The sequence below is a fragment of the Bufo bufo genome, chromosome 1 (assembly GCF_905171765.1).
Source record: "Bufo bufo chromosome 1, aBufBuf1.1, whole genome shotgun sequence".
Lineage (NCBI taxonomy): Eukaryota > Metazoa > Chordata > Amphibia > Anura > Bufonidae > Bufo > Bufo bufo.
Genome location: NC_053389.1, coordinates 431,066,578 through 431,086,893, shown reverse-complemented (window position 1 = coordinate 431,086,893; position 20,316 = coordinate 431,066,578). Strand labels below are relative to the sequence as shown.

General features: G+C 43.2%; 1 protein-coding gene across 1 annotated transcript in view; it reads right to left on the bottom strand.

Moving 5' to 3' along the window:
* Positions 1-220: 220 nt before the first annotated feature.
* Positions 221-20,316, bottom strand: part of HK3 (hexokinase 3) — a 176,252-nt gene continuing 156,156 nt past the window's right edge. Inside the window, 11 exon segments of the mRNA XM_040406681.1 lie at positions 221-503; positions 2,058-2,291; positions 4,818-4,973; positions 5,151-5,334; positions 17,091-17,190; positions 17,270-17,313; positions 17,316-17,364; positions 17,444-17,563; positions 19,649-19,797; positions 19,887-20,098; positions 20,100-20,190. Coding sequence (XP_040262615.1) covers positions 353-503; positions 2,058-2,291; positions 4,818-4,973; positions 5,151-5,334; positions 17,091-17,190; positions 17,270-17,313; positions 17,316-17,364; positions 17,444-17,563; positions 19,649-19,797; positions 19,887-20,098; positions 20,100-20,190 — 1,490 coding nt within the window. The 3' untranslated portion in view covers positions 221-352.

Below are 20,316 nucleotides of genomic sequence, written 5' to 3'. Positions count from 1 at the left end.
ACGCACAGTATCTTAACCGGACGAATTGCTGCTACAGTAGGTGTACAGTACTGTAAATTGTTCTTTGGGGGCTTAATTCACACAATTCTCTTATGCCGCTGTATAAATGACATATTTCGTTTCAATGAAGGAAAACCTTTTCCATGACAGACTCTGGAACCAGAGTGAATTACAGCCATTTAAGAATGGATTGAAAGAAAAACTAAAGAAAAAAAATTTCCATGCAAAAATATTTAATTTTTACAAATTATACAGACAAATTCCATATAAATAGAACATTAAAAGGACAATAACATTCGATTGGCAGAAGAGTAATATTTCGAAATGTAGGCCTGTTAATATTTGACCTGTGTTACGCTGGCAGTGGCTCAGCACCAGCAACACGACAAGCGACTGCAGTAATTAAAGCTGCCCCCTTGCCAGAACCATCTTCTGAAAGACGGAAGGTAACCTCACATTCTGGAGCCAACATCTGCACAGTCTTCTTAAGCACTCCAGCAAAGCTAGAACGAGAGAGGAGGTTAGAACATGAATAGTCTAATGCTGAGCAAAAAAACAAAAAACACACCACGCACCTGATTAGTGGGTGCAACAAACATCAGCTCCTACTTATTTCACGGCCTGTTGACTAAGGGTCCATTCACACGTCTGTATGAATAGGTCCGGATCCGTTACGCAATTTTGCTTAACGGTACGGACCCATTCATTTTCAACGGGGCTGCGGAACAGAAGTGCGTATGCGGACAGCACACTGTGTGCTGTCCGCATCCGCTCTTCTGTTCCGCAGCCCCGCAAAAAAATAGAGCATGTCCTATTCTTGTCCGCAGACACGGACAAGAAAATGCATTTCTATTAGGGTGCCGGTCATGTGCGGCCCGGTGTTTTGTGGATCCGCAAAACACTTGCGGACGTCTGAATGGACACCAATGTGTCCAGTGGAAGACTTTTAAAAACCGCAAGATATAATCAAGGAAGGGAATTTGCTAATATTTCAGAATATCAACAAGACCTTCATTAAGCAGACCTGGGAAACTTTGATGCATATGTTTCTCAAAACAAATGTGCTGCACATTTTAAAAATGACAAGGACAAAAAAAAAAGTCATCTGTACAACTTTTAGCAACTCAACTCCAAGTCTACAAGTCACAACATCTAGATTGAGAGTTGACTCATTGTTCTCAGAGGACTGCTAAATAATTCCAGCTCTACAGCCCAGAACAGTAATATAAATGTCAGTTTTACATTCCAGCTAAGGATTACAGTATAAATAACCTATTTCAGAAAACGATGGATTACATTCAGACTATTCAGATAAAAAGCTACATGAACAAGCCAGCTACCATCTGTAGTTGGGCATATACGGTAACTGGGTACAGTCTCATTACCAATAGAGACATGGTTCAATTAACTACTCTAACTTTTAGTACTATAACCTCAACCAATAGCTTATCATGAAAAGGAGTCAATGAAAAAGCACATCTGTATGATGTAGTCTGTTTACATGGAGGAGCACCTTGGTGTACATAGTTCAACACAGGAGCTGAATACATTTTTTTTTTTCAATTTGCTAAGGGCAGCCATATTGTAGATAAACACTCACTTGTCTCTATAGCCAGTACAGCAGTGTGTGTGTGTATGTACATACATCATGGCAGTTTTATTGAATGGAATTCAGTGGTCCTAACAATGTCCTAGACAACGAAAGCTCCAAGAAGGAATGCCACCAAGAGTACAGACCCTTTCAGTACAGTACAGTACAGACCAGCGAGTGGCATTGAGGCATGCTGTCATTAAGCCTCTCCTGTGCTTTGCTGGCCTATGTTTACTCAGCAAAGGGGACAAGTGAGATGCAAAAGACAGGAAACATAAGCCTATTTTGTATGCTCTAGTGGTCTGGTTGAAGAAGAATATTTTTAAGTGGGATTTACACAAATAATTTAAAAAAATGAGATTTTATTTTAATATGTAATTTTCCGATAATAAATTCCCTTTAAATTCACTCTACTATGTTCAGTTGTCAGGTTACCAACAGTAATGAGATCTCATCATCCACTTACTGGGGATGCAGCCTGTACAAAGTTCCATCCACTCCTACAGTGATTTTAAGATGCTCGAGACCTCGGTTTTCTCGGATCTTCTGTACAACAGCAGCAATGCCAGAAGCACATAGTTGAGCTGCTCTTCTTGATACTGTGGTACAAACCTCTTTTACCAGCACTGTATCATCACATGTGCTCTTCAAACCCAACTCAGCTAAAATGGCACGAACCTGCAGCAGGCCAAGAGTATCACTAAGGAGGGAATAGAAATCCTTGTAAATGTCTACAAGCCTGGTTCACCCCCGACACAGTTTGCAAAAAATAAAAATTAAAATCTTAACATGACATAATTCAAACCAAGAAACTACATCAGAAATATGTTAATATCCAACAAAAGAAAAGTATATAATCTCCATGGAGGCAATGTATGGCAACTAGAAAGGAGCCAATTGATTCTACAATTTGGAAATACAACGCAATTTTTTTTTAAAAGTTCAGATTCTATGGAATCTGAATTTTATGTGATTGGAAAGAAGGAAGGAAGAACATGGTAATAAATAGGATGTAAAAAAACCAAAACTACAATACAATCATACATAAAATAGAGCTCAACCCGATTACTGCCAAGGAATGTTATTGATTTGGTCATGCCATCAAATAATTACTTTATAATTTTTATATATGGTCAAAATAACAATTTCACATTACTGCATGAATTTTTGTTTGCATGTAAACACTGGTTATAAAATAAGCCTTTTCATGCTTTATAATATAACATGGATGTCGGACACCAGGTCTGTTGATAGATCATATACACTGTATAAATGTAATCTGTAAAAAGGAGCCACTGTAGCAGTTTTTATTTGGATCAAGGATTCTCAATATGGCTCTTCTACTATTTCTTGTATTTTCTCCGACGTATAATTAGTCAGGTCCATAAATATTGGGACATCGACACAATTCTACCATTTTATGCTCTATACACCACCACAATGGATTTGAAATGAAACAAACAAGATATGCTTTAACTGCAGACTGTCAGCTTTAATTTGAGGGTATTTACATCCAAATCAGGTGAACGGTGTAGAAATTACAACAGTTTGCATATGTGCCTCCCACTTGTTAAGGAACCAAAAGTTATGGGACAGAATAATCATCATTCATCATAAATCAAACTTTTACTTTTTAATACTTGGTTGCAAATCCTTTGCAGTCAATTACAGCCTGAAGTCTGGAACTCATAGACATCACCAGACGCTGGGATTCATCCCTGGTGATGCTCTGCCAGGCCTCTACTGCAACTGTCTTCAGTTCCTGCTGGTTCTTGGGGCATTTTCCCTTCAGTTTTGTCTTCAGCAAGTGAAATACATGCTCAATCGGATTCAGGTCAGGTGATTGACTTGGCCATTGGATAACATTCCACTTCTTTCCCTTAAAAAACTCTTTGGTTGCTTTTGCAGTATGCTTTGGGTCATTGTCCATCTGCACTGTGAAGCGCCGTCCAATGAGTTCTGAAGCATTTGGCTGAATATGAGCAGATAATGTTGCCTGAAACACTTCAGAATTCATCCTGCTGCTTTTGTCAGCAGTCACATCATCAATAAATACAAGAGAACCAGTTCCATTGGCAGCCATACATGCCCACGCCATGACACTACCACCATCATGCTTCACTGATGAGGTGGCATGATTAGGATCATGAGCAGTTCCTTTCCTTCTCCATACTCTTCCCATCACTCTGGTACAAGTTGATCTTGGTCTCATCTGTCCATAGAATGTTGTTCCAGAACTGTGAAGGCTTTTTTAGATGTTGTTTGGCAAACTCTAATCTGGCCCTCCTGTTTTTGATGCTCACCAATGGTTTACATCTTGTGGTGAACCCTCTGTATTCACTCTGGTGAAGTCTTCTCTTGATTGTTGACTTTGACACACATACACCTACCTTCTGGAGAGTGTTATTGATCTGGCCAACTGTTGTGAAGAGTGTTTTCTTCACCAGGGAAAGAATTCTTTGGTCATCCACCACAGTTGTTTTCAGTGGTCTTCCAGGTCTTTTGGTGTTGCTGAGCTCACCGTTGCGTTCCTTCTTTTTAAGAATGTTCCAAACAGTTGTTTAGGCCACGCCTAATGTTTTTTTTTTTTTTTTTTTTCAGCCTAATGATGGCTTGCTTCACTGATAGTGACAGCTCTTTGGATCTCATCTTGACAGTTGACAGAAACAGATTCCAAATACAAAAAGCACACTTGAAATGAACTCTGGACCTTTTATCTGCTCATTGTAATTGGGATAATGAGGGAATAACACACACCTGGCCATGGAACAGCTGAGAAGCCAATTGTCCCATTACTTTTGGTCCCTTAACAAGTGGAAGGCACATATGCAAATTGTTGTAATTCCTACACTGTTCACCTGATTTGGATGTAAATACCCTCAAATTAAAGCTGACAGTCTGCAGTTAAAGCACATCTTGTTCATTTCATTTCAAATCCATTGTGGTGGTGTATAGAGCCAAAAATGTTAGAATTGTGTCGATGTCCCAATATTTATGGACCTGACTGTATTAAGAATAAAAAAAGGTTTTCTAGAAAGTAGCAGCAGCATGCACCACAATTCATGCAATTAGGTGCCATTTGTTCAAAATTATTTTTTAACTAAACTGGTATTAAAAATGCATCAGTATAAGCCAATCACTGCCAGTCTAGTTAAACAAAAATGGATGAAATCATTCCAGAATGACAGAATCTGGCACATTTCATATACAACAGATCATATCATACCTTTCAATGCTGGATAAGAACTTAGTAGGAAAAAGTCCTGTTGTATTTAGCTTGTCAGACATTTTGCCACCAAATAAAACTTTTTGTTGAGTGAGTTTGATTAGAACCTTGCGCACAATCTCTCCCAAGTACATTCCGCTGATCATTTTCTCATATCTAAAAAAAAAAAAAAAAAAAAAGGAAGAGATTTGGAGCATGTTACTTTTCGCTGGCTGCAGTAGTCATTTACCGCTCCAATAATATTTTAAGCTGAAAAATCGTCTTCATCTGTAACTGTAGAGAGAGTTTCATAATATAGGATATTGAAATATTGGATAAGATTTGATGAAAAACCTTTGTTTCCTAGGATTAATAGAGTGGTTGTCAACATCTTCATCAAAAGAAGTAGTGATGTCATTCAGGCACCCATTGTCTCCAAATGCGCCCCACTCCATATTAATACACATTTGTCCATCATCTCCATCTAGCAACTCGACATTTTTCATTTCCTCCATATAACAAGCATTAGTCCCTGTACCTGTAAGAAAAGGGGGTATGCAGCTCAGACTGTGGTAGCAATACTGAAGAACAATTTAGAACAGTCTTCTTAAAAAGGACACAAAACCTAGACATTATTTAGGGACAGCAAACACTTGTCAGGATGGACGTTCTCTTCATGTTCCAGTTAGAATGTTGGAAGTAAACAAGCCTTAGTCTTGTCTCAATTGTAGAAAGTGCAGTAGGGCATATTAGGCTGCAGCAATCTGCTTAAAGGGGTTGTGAAGCCAGAACATATAGAGGACCTATCCTCATAGATCAATATCTGATTAGTGGGGGTCAAATTCCCGGTACCCTGCGCTGAACAGTGGTTCGAAGAGGTAGTGGCGCTCGTGCAAGTACTACTTTGTCTTCAAGATTACACTGCATGTTGTCTCAGAAGCGCAGTGTAATTACAAATTCCAGCCAATCAGCATACCCTCCCACCTCCTATCAAAAAGCAAGGACAGCATCCATCTTAGATTCATTCAGAAGCTGCAGTGTCACAAGTTGTAATCGCAATGCGATTAATAGAGGTTATATTAATCGCATTTCGAATTCAACTTCGAGCTGGGTTCCTAATGACCCTGTACCTCACAGTCAGCAGACACACTCCAGCCAATCAGCAGCAGACCCTCCCTCCCAGACCCTCCCACCTCCTGGACAGCATCCATTTTAGATTCATTCGGAAGCTGCAGTCTTAGTGAGAGGAGGGACAGTGTAGCTGCTGCTGATTTAATAGGGAAATCAATAGCTAGGCCAGTGTATTCAGTGTCCACTACAGTCCTGAAAGACTCATCTGATCTCTACTGTAAGAACAGCACCCCAAAAAGCCCTTTTTTCCTGTGAAATCTCAGTTGCCTGCCAGCGTGTGTGTCAGGCTCACAGCGTATACTGTGCCCACTTGCCCAGTGCCACCACTCATATCTGGTGTCACAGTAGCTTGCATTTAAAAAAAAAACAAAAAAAAACTTTTTGACTGTAATATAATAGCAGTCAGTTGCCGACACGCGCGTGTGTTTCATGCCCTGCAAGTGCACAATGTCACCAGCGCAACTCATATCTGGTGTCACAGTAGATTACATTTAAAGAAAAACAACAATTTTGACTGTGAATAAATAGCAGTCAGTTGCCTGCACGTGTTTGTGTGTTTAAGGCCCTGCTGCAAGTGCATAGTGTCACCAGCGCAACTCATATCTGGTGTCACAGTAGCTTGCACGCATAGTACAACTTAACTAATCTAAAAAAAAATGACAGGCAGAGGCAGGCCACCCCGCAGGGGCCATCGTGGTCGTGGTGCTGTGATTCCCTTTGGTCCTAGAATAATGCCCAGTGTTCAGAGGCCACGTACCCTGAACTCGAAAAGTTCTGAGGACATAGTTGACTGGCTAACACAGGACACCCAATCTTCTACAGCTTCCACTCGGAACCTTGACGCACCATCCTCCTCCAGCTCAGCTTCGGGCAGCTCTCAAGTTCCCACTCGCCCGCCTGCCGCCACCACTAACACTAGCACCACAGCCGCTTCACTTGATCTGTCAGAGGAGTTATTTACACATCAGTTGGAAGAAATGAGTGATGCGCAACCATTATTGCCAGAGGATGTAGATAACAGGGATATGTCTCCGTCAGGCAGCATTACACACATGGACGTACGGTGTGATGATGAGGATGTTGTACCCGCTGCTGCTTCCTTTGCTGAGTTGTCAGATACAAGTGAAGCGGTTGATGATGACGATGTGTCCGTGGATGTCACGTGGGTGCCGGCTCGAAGAGAAGAAAAACAGGGGGAAAGTTCAGATGGGGAGACTGAGAGGAGGAGAAGACGAGTTGGAAGCAGGGGAGGTCGTCGCAAGGAGCTAGTGGCACAGTCAGACAGCATGCATCGGCACCCGGGGTCAGCCAGACAGCACGCCAATCAACGCATGCTGTTGCCACCACCAGAATACCGTCATTGCAGAGCTCAGCAGTGTGGCATTTTTTTTGTGTGTCTGCCTCTGACAACAGCGATGCCATTTGCAACAAGGGCCAAAAGAAACTGAGTCATGGGAAGTCCAACACCCACCTAGGTGCAACTGCTTTGCGAAGGCACATGATCGCACATCACAAACGCCTATGGGATCAACACATGAGTACAAGCAGCACACAAACTCAAAGCCACCATCCTCCTCCTGGTCCAGCATCTTCAGCCACGTCAACCTACTGCTGTCCTCCTTGCCCCCTCTCAACCATCCGCCACTCCGTCTCTCGCCTTGAGCAGTTCCTGCTCATCTGCCCACAGTCAGGTGTCTGTCAAGGACATGTTTGAGCGTAAGAAGACAATGTCACAAAGTCACCCCCTTGCCCGGCGTCTGACAGCTGGCTTGTCGGAACTCTTAGCCCGCCAGCTTTTACCATACAAGCTGGTGGAGTTTGAGGCCTTCCAAAAATTTGTAGCTATTGGGACACCGCAGTGGAAGGTACCCAGCCGAAATTTCTTTGCACAAAAGGCAATTCCCAACCTGTACTCGATTGTGCAAAAGGAAGTAATGGCATGTCTGGCACACAGTGTTCGGGCAAGGGTCCATCTGACCACTGCTACCTGGTCTGCAAAGCACGGTCAGGGCAGGTATATCGCCTACACTGCGCATTGGGTAAACCTGCTGACGGCTGCCAAGCATGGAATGCCTGGCTCTGCAGAGGAGTTGGTGACACCGCCACGACTTGCAGGCAGGCCTGCTGCCACCTCCTCTACTCCTCCTACTCCATCCTCTTCCATAACCTCTTTGGCTGAGTCCTCTTCTGCTGCTGCGTCTTGCTCCACATCAACGGCACCCCCCCAGCTCCCCAGGGGCTATTCCACATCCCGGATACGACAGTGTCACGTCATCTTGGGGTTGACTTGCCTGAATGCAGAGAGTCACACTGGACCAGCACTCCTGTCCGCCCTGAACGCACAGGTGGATCAGTGGCTGACTCTGCACCAACTGGAGATCGGCAAAGTGGTGTGCGACAACGGAAGCAATTTGTTGGTGGCATTGAATTTGGGCAAGTTGACACATGTGCCGTGCATGGCACATGTGTGTAATCTGATCGTACAATGCTTTGTGCATAAGTACCCAGGCTTACATGACGTCCTCAAGCAGGTCAGGATTTCAGGCGTTCCTACACGGCCATGGCGCACTTTTCAGATATCCATGCAAAACAACAGCCAGTGAGGCGCTTGATTGCGACCAGACCGACACGTTGGAATTCAACACTCTAATGTTCGACTGCCTAATGTTCGACTGCCTGCTCCAACACGAAAAAGCCATCAACGAGTATTTGTATGACCGGGGTGCTAGGACAGGCCTCTGCGGAGCTGGGAATTTTTTTGCCACGTTACTGGACGCTCATGCGCAATGCCTGTAGGCTCATGCGTCCTTTTGAGGAGGTGAAAAACCTAGTCAGTCGCACCAAAGGCACCATCAGCGACATCATCCCATTTGTTTTCTTCCTGGAGCGTGCCCTGCGAAGAGTGCTGGATCAGGCCGTAGATTAGCGTGAAGAGAAGAGGAAGAGTTGTGGTCACCCATCACCACCAGAAACAGCCTTAACAGCACGCTTGGATGGACCTGCGGCACGCTGGAAGAGGAGTGTGAGGAAGAGGAGTCAAAGGAGGAATGTGGCTTTGAGGAGGAGAAGGAAGACCAACCACAGCAGGCATCCCAGGGTGCTCGTTGTCATTTATCTGGTACCCATGGTGTTGTACGTGGCTGGGGGGGGGAAGAGGATACCTTCAGTGAGATCACTGAGGACGAGGAACGGGACATGAGTAGCTCAGCATCCAACCTTGTGCAAATGGGGTCTTTCATGCTGTCGTGCCTGTTGAGGGACCCTCGTATAAAAAGGCTGAAGGAGAACGACCTGTACTGGGTGGCCACGTTACTAGACCCCCGGTATAAGCAGAAAGTGCCTGAAATGTTACCGAATTACCGGAAGTCGGAAAGGATGCAGCAGTTCTAAAATAAATTATAAAGTATGCTTTACACAGCGTATAAGGGTGATGTCACAGCACAACGGGAATCTAACAGGGGAAGAGGTGAAAGTAATCCTCCTCCTACCACGACCACGCCGGCAAGGACAGGACGCTTTACAGACTTGTTGTTGATGGAGGACATGCAGAGCTTTTTAAGTCCTACGCATCGCCACAGCCCTTCGGGGTCCACCCTCAGAGAACGACTCGACCGACAGGTAGCAGACTACCTCGCCTTAACTGCAGATATCGACACTCTGAGGAGCGATGAACCCCTTGACTACTGGGTGTGCAGGCTTGACCTGTGGCCTGAGCTATCCCATTTGCGATAGAACTTCTGGCCTGCCCCGCTTCAAGTGTCCTGTCAGAAAGGACCTTCAGTGCAGCAGGAGGTATTTGTCACTGAGAAGAGAAGTCGCCTAGGTCAAAAAAGTCTAGATTACCTCACCTTTATTGAGATGAATGAGCATGGATCCCGAAGAAACGGACAGTGGGTGATACATTCGACTAAAAAAGGCCTGATGAGATGAGCTGCCTTGGCTAAAATGGTCCACCACGCTGCTGTATTTATCTCTGAATGCCGGATGACTTGCGTGACTTATCCGCCACCAACTAGGGTTCAAGCCGCAATGTTTTAGGGCTTTTTCTGCCTGGAAAGATCAATTTTTCTGGCCACTGCTACAGCAGCGGCTGCAACAATACCTAATTTTTCAGGCATGTGTACATGCCAAAAATTTCTGGCCCTCTGGTGCTGCACTGTGGCTGCAAAAACGAAAAAAAAAAAAAAAAGGCACATACAGGTGTCAATTCCCCTTCGTGATCGTTACCTTGTTGTGGGAAGGGGCTTGCATATCACAATGAAGCGACCACCTCTATGAGTGTGTTGGCAATGGCAATGTTGGCACACCCCAGATGATAAGGGTCGTTGCTTCAATGTGAACAGACCAAAAGCAATCGGCTGGAATAATTTTGCATAGAAAAAACATTAAATTTTCTTTGTGATCATCTAAGGTGATCATTAAAGCCTACTAGGCCAACAATGGGCCCACACTGCAGAATCATTGTTTTTTGGGTCACTTAACTGTCACTGAACTACCTCAGCACGACCATAGGCTTTTAAAAAAAAAAAACATCGCCTGCAATCTCCCAAACGTGCGCACGAACACAGTCATCACTACACCAAGATTGACGCATAGAGGAATAACATTTATGTCATGAGTGTGTCAACTATTGACAACTCTTTGCGGTTGTCTAAAATCTATTCCATATACGTCCCCTTATAGGCGACGTAACAGGGATTAAACTGCTAGGAATAGTACTACTTAACACACCACTCCTATCTGGTGGCACAGTACATTGCACGCGCAGTGCCCCAAATTGGAAGTAGGAGGACCGACCAAGCATCTTTTTCCATCTCCCGGTTCCTAAAATCTATTCCATACACGTCCCCTGATAGGAATAGTACTACTTAACACACATTATAATAACGCAGAGAGAGGAGTCTGAAGAAGAGGAGTCAGAGGAGGAAGGTGGCTTTGAGGAGGTGGAAGACCAACCACAGCAGGCGTACCAGGGGGCTTGTTGTCACCTTTCGGGGACCCTTGGTGTTGTACGTGGCTGGGTGGAGGAAGAGACCTTCAATTACATCAGTGAGGACAAGGAACGGGACATGGCTAGCTTGGTATCCAGCCTTGTGCAAATGGGGAGTTTGCGGATGTGCAAATGGACTGTTTGCGGTGCGTTGAACACGGAGTTTGGTCTGTCACTGTGAAGCATGCGTAACCCTTACACTACCTGATCGAGACAACATCATACCTGATGTTTTAAAGCATGTTATTCCAAACAATTTAGGAATGTTAGGTGATTTATGCCCTTTAAGGATTAAAACCCGACTCTGCGTCAACTGCGTAATTTTCCATGGGAGTTGAGGTTCTGGGGTACAGAGTTACGAGCCTCCACACAGCGACTCAGCTGATATCATAGGTTTTCAATAGAATTCAGGTCTGGAGAAAGTGCAGGCCACTTCATTTGAGGTACCCCAGTCTCCAGTAGCCATTCCCTAATGATGCAACCTCACTGGGCTGACACGGTCATCCATTAAGATGTAATTGGGCTTCTGCTGTTCATGCAGAGGCACAATGACTGAATTAATGAGGTTATTCAAGTAGTATAGGCTTGTCACTTACCATTCACAAAGTGTTCTGTATTGACTAGCCACACCTGTCCACACTGTAACTACACCACCACCAAAGGCTCGTCTGGTGACAACAGTGGCTGATGCATAGCACTCTCCTTGATGGTCTCCAACATCATTGGCGGCCATCATTTCTGCTCAGCATGATCGACTTTCATCAGTGAACAGCACTGAGGATCACTAGTCCTTCGTCCAGCGTAGATGCTCCCTGCCCATGCAAGACGATGACACCTGTGCCTGGTGATGTGGTCAGGTACCCTTGCAGGTCGTCTAGCATGCAGACCACCGCTTCAAATGGTCTGATGTGACACTTGGGTGCCTCTCCCCTCCCTAAATGTGCCTGGAGTTGTCTGGCATTCATCATCCAGTTCTGCAGGGCATTGTTCACAATAAAGCAGTCATCAGTTTGGGATGTTACCAAAAGATGTCCACTTCTATGCTGTGACTCTTTCAGTCTCTCTGTATCTGTTACAACCTGCTGATGACACTGACACTCGAAGTTCAGTGGCCACTTCCATCCGAGAACATCCTGCTTGAAGCCTCACAATGGTGAAGTACGGTTGATCAATTGTTAGGTGTCGTCTTTGTCTCATATGTCAAAATGTGAACAGCATGATTACTGTTTAAATACCCATTCTAATTAAACCAGGAAATTTATTTGGTGATTTATAGATCAAACACCAGTTGTGAATTTTGTCGTTAAGCTCCTGTTAAAGAACAGCAAGTTGTTGCAAAGTACTAAAACCATTGAACATTTGACATGTGCATTCAAAAACTGACAGAAGGTCACATTATGCTCACTAGGTTAGGTGCATTTTAGGTTTATCCTAAAATGCCAAATATCCCTAACTTGTGAGTAGTATATATTAAAATTAGGTAGTTCTGACCTTTTTTACGCTGTTCACTGTGCAAGATAAATTATATGATAACTGTATATCTCAGGTCATTACGGAATTTTTTATTTATTTTTTATAACATTTTTTAACCACTTAGTAGTCCCACAAGGGCTGACTTGCAATCCTCTAATCGCTTCCTTAAAACACTGTACCACTTACATAGTACAATGTATTATGCTGTCAGATGGATACTGACAGGCAAGCTATTAGGCCACGCCAAAGAGCATATACATAGGGCAGTCCTAGGGTCCACTAGACTCTCTGCTGCCCTGTGAAAACGTTAGCACCCCTCAATATCGCAGTGGTACCAATGAGTGACAGAGGGAGTTCCCTCACTTTGAAACCACTATTGATTGTGACATGTAAGTGGTTAAACTCCCGGGATAATCATTTCTGCCAATTCAGACTGTTAAAGCAGGAGCTCAGCTGTCATGAGAGAGCCAAGCTTCTGCATACACTAGGCTTCAGGCAAATTGCGTAAAAATGGCTCCCAATACCATTGTACTGTGAAAACCGCAGAGAAAAACCACGAGGGGAGAAAAATATAGAGGATCACATGACACTGGCAGAGGGGGGTGGCTTGTCCTGATTGTCTGATCGGGTGTCTTTCAGCCTCTGAGCCAATCAGGGGACAGTAAGTAGGCAGGTACATATGCATAGACAGAAAATCGCCATTCTGTTACGATTAGTGAGTGTAAACCCACTGTGCCAACTAACCGGTTAGGCATAAGGCTTACCCTAAAGGCATTATTCTGGCGCTCCCCTGGAATTCACCCTTTAACCTCTGTACAGGCATATGGCCTTCACTGCAGGAAGCAACCGCTTGGATAGCCCAAGAGTAAGTTGGCAGCTGACCCACTAGGGAGCTCAGAATACAGAAAATGCACCAAAACCACAGGAACAGTCAGTAAAGCTTAAATGCAAAGCCCTAGATCAGGTTGCCAACCATCCAAAAATTTCTGGACAGTCCATAAAATAGGCGACTTTTTTCTTGTGTCCGTGAATTTTTGGAGACTGGTGGTACTTGAGGAGATTATTTTGGTGGTAAATATTTTACAGCTCACAGTAAATGGCTGGTAATGAGGTGTTATTAGTATTGAGATAGAGACATGGATCACGTATAATCTATATATCCATTCACCATGGTTTTCCAATTTGTCCATATAAAATGTTAGCAGATCATGATTTTAAAGTTGTCCAGAAAAAGAATTAAAATTCTGGGTTGGCAGCCCTACACTAGATCTAGACTACACACTGGTATGATAGAAAGGAGACATAGGAACAAATTGGTTTCTCTAAGATCTGACTTCAGCTTGTGACCGGGGAAAGGTGCATGTGGCAGCGTAAGAAAAGCCATTACAGACAAGCCACTAATGTAATGTTTATAGGGACACTATAAGCAGAGAATAGGGATACAATAAGAAGATATAATACAGTAGATTAGAGAGAATTTGATCAGGTAAAGCATATAGTGAGGGATTGAGGATCTGCTCAGTCCCAAATGCTCAGCAATTGTGCAATTTTAAATTCTAAAAAAACAGTTTACATTTACCATTGTAATTGAGCATATCAGTTTAGATTACAGAATGCACTGCATATTAGTGTAAGTAAACGGGTTGCATATTACTGTGTTGCATCATACCATGTAGTTTAAAGACATTTCAATGCAAAAACTGCATTCTTACCAAAGTAATACCAATGAGAAGTGAGTTTGTAGGAGAGGGGACATTTAAGTGTGGTCTGTGTTTAAATTACAGAAAAAAAAAATAATACTTTCAATTTGTAGTACCAATTCTGTGTACCAAAAATGTGACTTCATTTATTTATAGGCCGCATAATAAAATATGTCTGGAAGAACAGAAGAATAGAAAAAGAAAGACCAGAAAAGAATAGATTCTTGACGTTTCAAGTCGCTGGAATTCTACTTTGCGTATACTGGAGCGTCGGTACAACCAGCGTAAAGCTGAGAATATGTTCATCATGCACCAGACCACCTGAACATGAGGGAGCAAAGACAGGCCCACATTAGACAGGCCCTTCAAGATGGCAAGCTGTATGCTTGCTTGCATCATAAATTCTTACCATCAAGGAATCTGATGATTAATGTCCTTGCTTTTAGACACTCACTACCAAAGCAAAATGGGGGAATGCTTTCCTGTTGCCAAAAGAGAGGCCTAATTGCTTTATTATCAGGATACGTGTACGCTTGCTGAAGCTTTCAGCATCCAGTGTCATCTCAGAGAGGGTTTTCAGCATGGCAAGTAAGGTCATCACACCAAAACAGACAAACTTGTCCTCTGCCAGTATACAAAATATCTCTTTTGTTAAAATGAATGAGGCATTGATCTTTAAGGATTTTCACATCCTCCTGGTTGATGCTGATGAATAGATCTGCCGGGGCTGATGGTGTCCCATCTTGCCCCTGCTGCTGTCTGCCTGTCATTATGTTTTGTATCATATGGCTGCAGATGCTGCTATTGCCATTATGCCACTTCCTTCCTACCTACCATCAGGTTTTCCACCGTATTGCTGCAGCCATCATCATGCCACTGACATCAACCATGCAATTACCTATAGCTATATATGTGTCACTCTTACATTATTTGCCATTGCTGTCATTGCATCAAAGAGCGTAAAAGGGGAGGCGGAGAAAAAGCAAACATTTGTAAAAAAAATAAATAAAAAGTTTCTGGAAAAATTTAAGTCCTAGGAGACCACAGAGTGTCAATTTTCAGGCTCATTGGAACATGTTTGTTTGATTCATGTAGACATGAATTGAATTTTTAGAAAAATTTGATGAATCAGCTACAGCTCTACTTTAGGTCCCAGAAAATTTGAACGCCATTCCTTGTGCTGTAGTTCAGATTTCAAATATTAGTCTAAACATGGTCTCTGAAAATTCTGGGTATTATATAGTATAGTGTAAAGCGAAGCATTCGAAGCAGAATTCGGTCAGAAGTTTAGGAAAACTTAGATTCGCAATGAATCCAAATTTCCTCACGCTTCGTGGTAACAAATCAGTTTTTCCTAAAACAGCGTCTGCACATATTATAAAATAAAAGTAAGATGCCTGGGAACACAAGATCACCCATAATGCCATGCAGCCAGCCAATCAGCAGATAGCCATTCTCTGATTTCACAGTCCTATAAAATCCTCATTCCGTGCGGTCTCTGCCATTGTCCTGTGAGCTGAGCATAGGGAGAGACATGGAAAGCGCTTATGCGCTAGGGACAGTGTTGTTGAAAATGATTAATAGAAGAATATTGGAGAGGGAGTGTACAGGGAGAGTGCAGGGAGACTTGTTCTGCGTCAGTTTTATTTATTTATTCCTACATTTACTTATTCCTACATCAATCGTAACCCAAGATATGTAATTCCATACCAATAAGATGGAAGCCTTTATTATTCTGGTGCCAGCGTGCCAACCAATGCCATCCAGTCTGCAGTGATGGTGAAGCTTTTATAGACCAAGTGCCCAAACTTCAACCCAGAACCCACTTATTTATCGCAAAGTGCAAACACAGCAATTTAACATGAATACCAATATAGTCTATCTTCCAGGTACTTAATCATTTAGCTCTAATAGCATGCCTACATTTAACGCGCTGCCTGTGCCGTTCATAGCATGTCCTGCGCTGATGAATGGCAGGTAAAGTCAAATTGGTACACCATAGACTTCTTCCAGGGTGTGGGTGCCCACAGAGACGGCTCCGAGTGCTGCCACCCATGCCATAGGTTCGCCACAACTGCCTTAGTGGGCCAGGTCTTAATGATAACCATCCTCATCTTTTGCTGGCTTTACTTCTTCCAAATCACCTTCAAATTCTTAATGTCTAGAAAAGTCAGCAAGATGCAGAGTAGGAGTAGCTGGATGTTCCTGATGACCTACTCTCATCAACATAAGATTATGTGGAAAAGGAGGAACAGCAGATGGCAGAAGAAGGGCCTCCCATATGTAGGGAAGGAGAGCACTGGGGTTTGGAAAAATGGGTATGCCAGAGCTGATTAATATTCAGTGTCTACTGTCAAATAACCTGCAGGAGATTGCATGCCAGAACAGCAATAATATGCATATGGTCTCCCTACCTAACCAACTAAACCTCATACCAGCAACAGACCCTTTTTAAAAGGTGCCACGTGGCCATTAACAATGAAGGACTATACAGTGTGGTCTTCATTATTAAATGAAAGGCAGCTGTGGGCTAATTGGCTGCACGGTTCTTCACCGCTGAATGGCCGCAACCAGTCCGCAGCACGGCCGCTCTGTGTGGCTGTACCCCAAGGCAGAGTGGCATGGGTATACCCGATTTACAGCAATTTGTGACAAGTTAATTCGTAACAAATTGAATTTCTTGTCTAACTTCGATGAAGTTGCCAAATAAAATTTTTCAAAACAAAGCTCATTTCTAATATAGTACAGTGTTCCTCAGTCAGTTGTTCAGATGCCATGAGTGGCTCCCGTGGATCCTTGAAAGTTGGTAAATATAGATAATCCTGTACCCAGGTGCAAGAGGCAACACTAGATCATTTTTTTAATAGACTTTTTACATTATGAAAGTATGGTCCCCAATACCAACAGATTTGAACGGCAGTCCACCAAGCTAGAAAGCATTTGGGATAATATTGTATAATACCAAAACAAACAGAAAACACTAAGTGTTGTGAATCTTACCTACTATCAGGCCTACTTCACAGGCAGGATCATCATATCCACAGGACATCATTGTTCCCACAGTATCATTTACAAGTGCTATAACATAGAAGTCAGAATTCTACAAAATATAAAAGCAAAAATGAATCAAAGAAAAAAACATGAAAAAGGACCAGATGCATACTTCAAAATGTTAATACCTTTCTCCTAACTGCAGCATCTCTGAGTAGCCGGACCACATCTCTCCCACACATCCTGATGCACTGAAACCCTTTGTCCAAGAAATCAGGATGCCCTATTTTAGGGGAGAAAACAGCCATAGAAATAACAGTTTTTAGGATTTAGGAACACACTGTATTTTTAGTCACTTACGCTGATCTAGACTGTTCTGCTTTACACGGAAACGAGAATGTAAAACCCAAAGGCAATCGTTTCCCTTGAAGATTATTTTCTTCTTGAAATTCTGTGATGCAATTCACAATGTGATCAAAGAGCTGATAAGAGAAACAAAAGACAGCCATTAATAATTAATTAGCGGAAGTCCGTTTTTACATTGTCCAAGCCCCTGAGATGTACCGCAGAAAGAGAAGATCGAGAAGCCTCTGCCAGACTGAATATCTGATGGATAAGGAACATGAGGCCATGAGCTATTGTACCTCCATGCCAATTGATATATGCTACGGCAGTTGTGTTGTCCGAGTAGATCTTTACATTGCTGCCCCTGATAATGGGAAGGATCTGTATTAGGGCTAACCTCATCGCATTTAATTACCTGGAATTGTGAGACTAGGATAAGGTTCTGCTGTCCCAGCTCCCCTGTAACAGAAGGGACTCCACACGGGCTCCCCAACCGGATGGACTCACATCTGTAGTCAAAGGAAGAACCGCTTCTCTGATCCACGGAACCCCTTTTTGAAGGGTTCTCTAAATTCATCCACCACCTCAGGGAGCTTAGAGTCCAAGGAGATAGAGATATCTCAGAGTCCAGTGAGAGTATACATCTGTCCCATTCCTGTAGAATCTAAACTTGTAGAATCCTTGAATGATATTGGGCCCATTCTACTCCTGGAATTGCAGCAGTCATGAGTCCCAACACAGACATGGCCTCTCTTAGGGTGACAGACGGGTGTGAGTAAATTTGTTGGACCTGGACTTGATCAGTAAGGCCTTCTGAAGGGGGAAACAGACTCTTCTGGGCTCTGAGAGTCTAGAATCATCCCTAGGAAGTTGCACCTCTGACTTGGACATTAACTGGACTTTTCTAGATGATATCTCCCCTCCTAGCTCTTTAGAACTTTTCTTCAGCCAGGCAATCTGTCTCTGAAGGGCCCGATGTGATTGGGACACTAGAAGAAAGTCGTCCATAGGTAGGTATGATGACTAAGCTCTTTCCTCTCATCACATGGGCCATTATTTCTGCCATGATTTTTGTAAACACCCTGGGAGCCTGCGATAGCCCAAATGGTAAGGCCTGAAAAGAAGTATTTCCTGATCCGATTGGACTGCTACCCTCAGAAACTTCTGATAGCTGGGATGGATAGTGACATGGTAATATGCATCCCTCAGGTCCACAGTGGCCATAAAGCAGTTCGGGAAAAGATTGCTTACTGCTGACCTGATGGACCCCATACAAAACTTCTCATACACCAGATACTGATTTAAGCACTTTAGGTTTATTATGGTCCGAAATAAACCATTCGGTTTCTTGACAAGAAACAGAGGAGAGTAAAACCCTTTTGTCACCTCCTGCTCTGGGATTTTTATCAATACTTTTTTCTCTATTAGAGAGAGAACCTCTGTAAGGATAGCCGACTGCTTTGCTGGATCTGACCGGTAATCTGTGACCACTAACCTCCCCTCTGGAATGCTCTGAAAATGTAACCTTAAGCCTTCCCTTACCACTGAGTTTATCCAAGCATTGTCGGAAATTTCCTGCCACCGATCCGCAAACAGAGACAGACGACCTCCGACAGGGGGGCCTGGCATCAGACCCGGAAAAAAGTAACCCCTTATTCTTTCTAGTGACACCAGAAAACTGCTTTGCTCTTTCCTTCCCTTTAAACCCTTCTTTATTAAATCTAGGACGGAAATATCTCCTAGGGGGTTGACTAGCAGAGGGAAACCCTTTTTTACTGTCGGAAGCCTTTTCTAAAAGGTCGTCAAGGACTGGGCCAAACAAAAACTCACCCTGACATGTGATGGGATAGCGCAAAGCTTAGCCTTAGAGAAGGAGTCACCCTTCCAGCCCTTTAACCAAATAGCCCTATGGGCAGAGTTGGATAAGGCCAAAGCCCTGGCGGAGAATCTTAAGGAATCCGCAGAGGCATCAGCCAGGAAATCTAGGGCGTTGTTTATAATGGGGAAAGAGGTAAGCAACTGCTCCCTAGGGGTACCTTGTTGGTGTCTCTCAATATTCCTAATATTTATTCTGTCATACAGTACTGCTCGCAGAATAAAGTCCCTAATTATTCAGTGTAATTAGCAAAACACTGCTATTAATGTATAACCCCAAATTCAGTTAATAAATCTAGCTAGCTGCCATGTGACGCAAGACACAAATAACCATTGCACATACATACCTGTTCTCCAGTTCCTTGGATTATTTCTGTGGGCAAGGCGAAAGTCTTGCTTTTCATTTGCACTCCTCCCTCATGTTTTATGCCCACGTGGGTATATAAAACACGAAAGTTGGTTCCTCCCAAGTCGAGAGCTAGAAACTCTCCTCGTTCTATGAAGAATTAAATTAGCTAGCTTTAAATTTTGCAGCAATATTTGTGTTCTAGATGCATCAGAAATTTTCCTTAGCAGTTACAATACCTTTTCCATTTGGTGTAGCACGCACAAATGTGGGAAGCATCCTCACAATAGCTTTAGGTTGTGTCCTTTTCTGAAGACCAATTTCCATTTCATTTCTCAATCGTTTTTCTACCTCTTTCAGTTTCGCCTTGGTCATAATAAAAGGTTCTAGGATTTTATCAATTAATTGTCTTTGGTCAGCAAGACGTTGTGCTACAGCTGTTACAATGCTGTGCCTTTCCACTTCCATCCTCAGACACTAAAAACTTAATTTGACAGCCTGGAGCCAACTCCTTCAGAGTCTGATTGAGAATGTTCACCAAACCTGGAACACAAAAGCATACAATTTGTGATTTCATCAACCACTATCTTGAAACACAAAACACCACCAAAATCAGTGTTGGGCAGCACCAGTTTTGTAGATCTAGAGAAATACTGTATGAATTGTGAA